Raw genomic sequence first — 6,362 nt, forward strand, 5'->3', positions numbered from 1 at the left:
AAATTAATTCATACACTTTTTCTTATTTATATATTCATGCACTTTCTCTTATTTATATATTGATTTTTAGTTGGGATGTCCTTATTCATATAAGAAGAGATTCTTCGTACAGCACAAACCTAACAAACAACCTACCCAAGTTGACAAAATATATAATTGACAATCAATAATTAATATGAATTGATATATAACAATAAGTGATGTTCTTAATTATTATTATATCATACACAAACGACACACAAACATGTTAACAATTTCACGCTCCTCATATAATTGATGGGGTTTTCATTTCATAGCTAAGGACAATGATGATGATGATGATGATGATGATGATGATGATGATGATGATGATGATGATGAACACATGAAATCTATCTTGGTTACCATCAATTTCTTTTTCCATTTTTTCATGAATATCCTTTAAAAGTAGTTTATAGAGATGGCGAATGAAATATCATATCATCGAAAGTACACACAAATTTCGTAATTCGTTTTATTAGTTAAACTTCGAACCAATTATTGGAACATGTTGTACACTTTTATTTATTGATAAAATATAATATTATAAATTTCTTTAGACGCCAATAAAATTTGATGTGGTTTTTATTTTACTTTGTTGTTTGAGCTTAATCCAAGTAGTTAAATTATTGTTGACTTTATTTATCCAATTACATCTTTTTACAATTCAATAATGGGTTTAACATCCTAACTGAAAATTTCTGTTTATGTAGTATATAGATTATTTATCATTTTTAAGGTTGTGTTTATTTAATTTAAATGTATTTAGCAGATGAGATATAAACAGAGATATTATGTCCAACACTACAATAGACGCGACGGATGCCTGCGCCAAACTTCCTGCAGAGTCACAAACCGCAGCAACTTAGGGTAGATTGCTGCGATTCATCTCCAAATTAGCCTTCCAACGCCGAATCGACCTGCTTTTGTGTCGAACCCATTAAACCCGCCGCTAACCCCAAACCATCTATTGATATTATAATCCAATTTCGCCTCAAAATATCCAAATCAAGGTTCTGAGAAACCCGCGCGCTAAAGGAGACTGCAGAGCGCGCGAAAGTCTTCCCTGCTCTACCGTGCCCCAATCTATGACGGTGGAGTCTCGTGGCTATCGATCCATCCTTCTCCCTCTTGCTGTCGATCCTTTCCAGAATCAGATCCGTAGCTCAGACTCTTCATCGCGCGAACACATAAGGGGCAGAGGCACGAAGCACATCTCCCCACGCCCATCATTGCCGCCGTTCTCCTCCGGACACCACTAACAACTGCATTGCGCTTCCCGTTGCCGGTGGATCCATCGTCAACCAGTTTCGTGGTTTACAATAAAGGTATGTACAAAACCCCTTTTTTTAGTGAGGTTCTATCTTGTTCTTCGTTTGTTAGCTCTGTCTTGCATATGAATTTTTTCCCCTTTTTTTTCACTAAAATTAACTGGTATCTGAAAGGGTAGATCAAAGGTTTGTTAGGTACTTTTTCAACAATTTTGTCTGAAACGATAAGCCATAGAAATAAATTGGAAGTGACAACTCCTTTCCATATAGCAGAACCTACCACCAAATTTCAAAGTGTGTGAGTTAATGAATTTGATGAGCCCTCAAACTAGAAGCAGATAATTTGTATCAATTATATCTAGAATTATAGTCCAAAATAATGAATCCTTTTATTTAATGACTTCTGATGCTGAAAAGCGCAAAGGACGAAAGACTACTAAGTTTTGAGATGTTGATCTCATTTGTAACAAGTGTTGAACCATAAAACTTTTTAGTTGATTAGCTAATGATATTGTTATGTTCCTGACATGTTGGGCACATTGAACACATAAATAAGATTTTTTTTTCTTTATTTATAGATTCTGAAGGAATAGTCAAGCAAGCTAAAATGAGTGTGAGGGAGGCTATGGAGCGGTCTCTTAATGGTAGCAAGATCATACTGAGGTTCAATGAGAAACGGCAAGCAGTCGGAGATGGAGCTGGCTTGTTGAGTGGCATTTTAGGAGTGCTGGGTTCTGATTACAGCAAATTTTCTATCTGTGAAAAGAGTTGGAAAAAAGTGCGGGGCAAAGACAGGGTTTATGATGATTGCATAAAGGTAATGACTTTCGGCATTGTTTAATCATATCAAACCTTTCAACTTGCAATTACTTACAGCTAGACATTGTCATCGCAGGAGATGTTCCACTTTCAGGATAGCAGTGGTAGAATCAAGAAAACACTTTTGCAACAAATAGAGAGGTCCTGGAAGGACACAAAGGGGAAGCTGTATAACTCGCATTACAAACCAACAAGGACACTTGAGCATAATTTTGAGAAGCGTCCGGAGGAAATTCCTAGAGAGTATTAGAGGTGGTTCATTAATTATCGTAATGATCCTGCAACAAAAGTACCCCATTTATTTAATACATATAATTTTTTAAAAAATAAAATCAAATCAAATCTAAAAATGTAAATTTGATCATTTTTTTATATGATTTGATATATATAAATAGTTTTTGTTCCGATTTATTTGAATTTGAACCCTGTTAATTAATATACATAATTAATTAAATTTAATATATCAATTCTCAGCATAAGTCACAGTTCAAAAGGAATGTTTGATTAAAATCATAATATATACATGCATGAGGATGAGATTGATGTACACTAACCTTCATTATTACAACCTTATTTTTTGTCTATTACCGTAAAAGGTATTTAATTTAATTTGAGTACCCCTATTATTATAATTTATGCTATATAATTGTTATTGGGCTATCTCACACATGCCTGCTAAAACTTTTTTCCATTAGTTGTGATGAGAGTTAGGAGTTGCATTTGCATATTAGAAATACAATAATATTGTTAACTTCTTATATATAAATAGGGACTGCATCCATATAACTATTGTTCTTGTTAAAGCAATACTTAAATTAAGATTACGTACAATTTATTCAAATTCTACACTACTATACTTACTGCCCCATTATTTTGAGTCTCTTGCAATGTAGAATATACTACATAGCTATATTTATTACTTTATTGAATTCAAGCTTACTGTTGATATTTAATAGGCGAAGTGCAAGCAAAACGTGCTGAATCAAAAGAAGCAACTTTACACACATACTGGCGGTTCTAAAAGCTTGGCTATGGCAAGGGAAGAAGAGATAATATAAATTTCTAATCAAGTATTGATGAGTGGAATTTAGTGTTGATTTATTCATAGAGTAAAACAATGTTAGAAGTATTGAAAAAATTTAAAGAAGTGAAATTCATAGCATAAATTGTATTGTCACAGTCACAAAACAAGAGAGGAGAGTTGGTAGGGGAGAAGTATGGATTCTAAAGCACAAAAGATCTGATGGCAGCTATATACATGAAGAAGCTCGGAGGATTGGTGTGAGTACACTTAATCATTTATGCTGTAACATGTTGGCTTTAGTTATTAAAATGTGTTGAGTATGCTATTAGCTTAGTGTGATTGTGTAATTTTATTTATGCTTGTAGAAAAAAAAACCTGAGATTGAGCAGCTGGATGAATCTACAAGAATATTGTCAGAAAATGATTCCCTTGCCCAAGCTCTCGGTAAAGAACACCCGGGTAGAGTGCGTGGGATGGGACACGGGCCGACACCAAATCAACTCTTCCGTTCGAGTTCGCAGCCGCCGATGGATAGAGCTCAAGTAGAGGAGGCCCAAAGGATGCTGTGTGAACTATAGGCGGAGGTGACGATAAAAAAATTGAAGAGGAAAGCAATGGAGGATGAATTAGCAGCAGAGAAAACGAAGAGGCAGGCAATAGAGAGTATGCTGAGTTATCTGGTCCAACAGCAATGCGGGGAGCTGCCTCCAGATATCGCTGCACGGATGAATTATTTGGACAGACATGGTGGAAAATAGAAATTAGAATTTATGTGATACTTTGATTTTCAGTATATGTTTTGTTTATGTTAACTATGCAGCATTAATTATTAGCCAAGTACTTTACTTTTTTGGGTGACTATTGAAATGCTTTATTGACATTATTAAAATAGACATGTTAGTTTGCTTCGCAGTTAAATATTCATGAGTTTTTTTTCCATAGTGCAGAATTTTAGAGAGAAAAAAGTATAATATTCTTTAAATAAAAAAGATGGAAAAAATTTATAAAATCTAATAAAAAATATAAAAAAATAAAAAAATTAAATAACGATAAGATTATTTAAATAAAAAGAAGTTTAAAAAAATACCCAAATTTGTAAAATTAATCAAAATAAAATTTAAAAAAACGTAAGAATAGCGGCGGTTTTAAACCGCCGTCCATAGGAAACGAAGCAACAAATAGCGGTGCCGCAAATAAGTTTCAGTAAGTATGGTTCAGCAAATACCGCCACTAAACTGTTTGACGCAAAATACCTGATTTGCGATGGTTATGCCAGCGGTTGCTGGAAACCGCTGCAAAATGTGACCCCGCGCCTTTATGCGCTGCGGATTCTGTTCCGCTGGTAACTTATTTAGCGGCGATTCAAAATCGCCGCAATTCGGCAATTAAACTACCGCTATTCTCCGCATGTCCTGTAGTGCAAAGACATTAAATTAGTATATTTTGTGTCTATCCTGATAGAAAAAACGTAGATACACAATTTTTTTATTATTTTTATTAATTTTTCATAATTTATTTTTTACTATTATATTTTCCTTTTTAATTTTTGTAATAAAAAAATAAAAATAAATTAAACTTTCATAATATGTACTAAGTTGTCATCAAACAAAATACAAAAATACTTTTATATTTCTGTCTTTTACTCTTTTATATTTTGTTCTTAGTATCTTATCTTGTCATGTTCTCGTAATCAAATTTAACCTAATATAACAAGAGATATATACTAGGCTCGTTAGAATTATTATTAGGTCATTTTAAATAATTTTCGATCACCGAAAAAATTTATAAAAAAAGCGTTAAATTAATGAATCTCTTATTTACTAAAATTTTTATTTTTTTAATATGAAACTAATTCTTCATACTCTTCGTGTTTACCTTTTTTTTTAACTGTCATGACCTAAAAGTTAAAGTTTATTATATATATAGTTCAGTTAGGTCTATTTAATTTTATTAGCCAGACATATATGATTGTGGTAATAAATGCCCTTTATGATATAGTTGAGTCAATCATGCATCTTATTCTTATTTGAGTTAATACATGTACCGTTTATATAATTATATTAGTAGATGTGATTATAATTGAGCCAAAAAAATGTTTATTCTATATAACTATAAGCATTTTAGAGTCAAATGTAGTTATTTATAATTTACACTATATAAGTCATGCACTTTTAAGACCCGCTTTAGGTTATGTTTGGTTAGGGTAAAAATAGAGTAAATTATTTATGTAAACGGTGCGTTGTTGACCAAAAATAATACAATTTAACTGTCTTTCTAATATTTTTTTATGTGTTTCCATCAAAGTCAAATCAAACTAAATTATGCTTTTATCTACTTACTTCTTCCTTATTAATTTTCAGCTTTATTTTTTTGTTTAGTGGGGGCCATTTTATTTGAATGTGATATGATCATTTAACCGGTGGTGCTCTTTGTTGGATTTGCACCCACCTATAAAAAAAGTCTTCGGTTAATTATACCAACTTCACATAACTATGATATATGTACCAATATTAGAGGCAATCTTTCAATGAAGAAGTAGACATTATAAGTGCCCTATCTATTAAGGGATGATTTAAAAAAAAAACAAAAAAACAAAAAAAAAATTGTCCCCATTTGTAGAAAAGAGTTGGCTTCTCTGAAAAAAAAAAAGAAATTAAAAATATATATAGGTGGTCTGTTATCTATGTATGTAATAATAATTATGGTAGTATCAAGCAGCTTGAGAATTAGGGATTGTTATATTGTTTGTTATAATTAATATAGGAAGGATACTTCCATAAAGACACATAAAACTTCTTTTTATAAAGACACTTATGTGTCGTATTATTATTTGACGTATTAATGAATTGGTTATTTTTTAATTTCTTAACAAATCAGTATAAAATCGATTTTTTTATAACAATAACAATAAACTCAACTGTTATCAGACTCGGTCGAACTTACCAATTTACAAAATTCACCAGACTTTGGTTTTTTTTTTAAACAAAAATTAGGGATATATTTATCTTTTATCAAAAAATTTAAACATGATTCGATTCAGATTGTGTAAATCGATCGGATCAAATGGGTCTAATAATTATAATACGGACAATTGAGTTTATTATTGTTGCTATAATAAACCGATTTTATTCTGGTTTATTAAAAAATAAATTATTAACCAATTTAATAAAAATGTCCAATAATATCATAACATATGTAAACATCTTTAAAAAAAAATATTTTTATTGTCT

At 31.4% G+C, this 6,362-nt stretch overlaps 1 protein-coding gene and 2 long non-coding RNA genes across 3 annotated transcripts in view; 2 read left to right on the forward strand and 1 right to left on the reverse strand.

Moving 5' to 3' along the window:
• Window positions 764–2,379, forward strand: LOC110264452. The gene is made up of 3 exons (XM_021106655.1): window positions 764–1,346; window positions 1,868–2,106; window positions 2,185–2,379. Exons 2-3 carry the CDS (start codon window positions 1,897–1,899, stop codon window positions 2,356–2,358), a joined length of 384 nt encoding a protein of 127 aa, XP_020962314.1. The 5' UTR covers window positions 764–1,346; window positions 1,868–1,896; the 3' UTR covers window positions 2,359–2,379.
• The window catches only part of LOC110264800, a 4,608-nt gene continuing 2,024 nt past the window's right edge, over window positions 3,779–6,362 (reverse strand). Inside the window, exons 2-3 of the long non-coding RNA XR_002351018.1 lie at window positions 4,386–4,544; window positions 3,779–3,849 (exon numbers count right to left, since the gene is read on the reverse strand). This is a non-coding gene — a long non-coding RNA (uncharacterized LOC110264800). The remainder of the gene's footprint in view (window positions 3,850–4,385; window positions 4,545–6,362) is intronic.
• Window positions 4,837–6,362, forward strand: part of LOC110264799 — a 12,502-nt gene continuing 10,976 nt past the window's right edge. The window contains exon 1 of the long non-coding RNA XR_002351017.1: window positions 4,837–4,880. This is a non-coding gene — a long non-coding RNA (uncharacterized LOC110264799). The remainder of the gene's footprint in view (window positions 4,881–6,362) is intronic.

Source organism: Arachis ipaensis, chromosome B07 (assembly GCF_000816755.2).
Source record: "Arachis ipaensis cultivar K30076 chromosome B07, Araip1.1, whole genome shotgun sequence".
NCBI classification, from domain to species: Eukaryota; Viridiplantae; Streptophyta; class Magnoliopsida; order Fabales; family Fabaceae; genus Arachis; species Arachis ipaensis.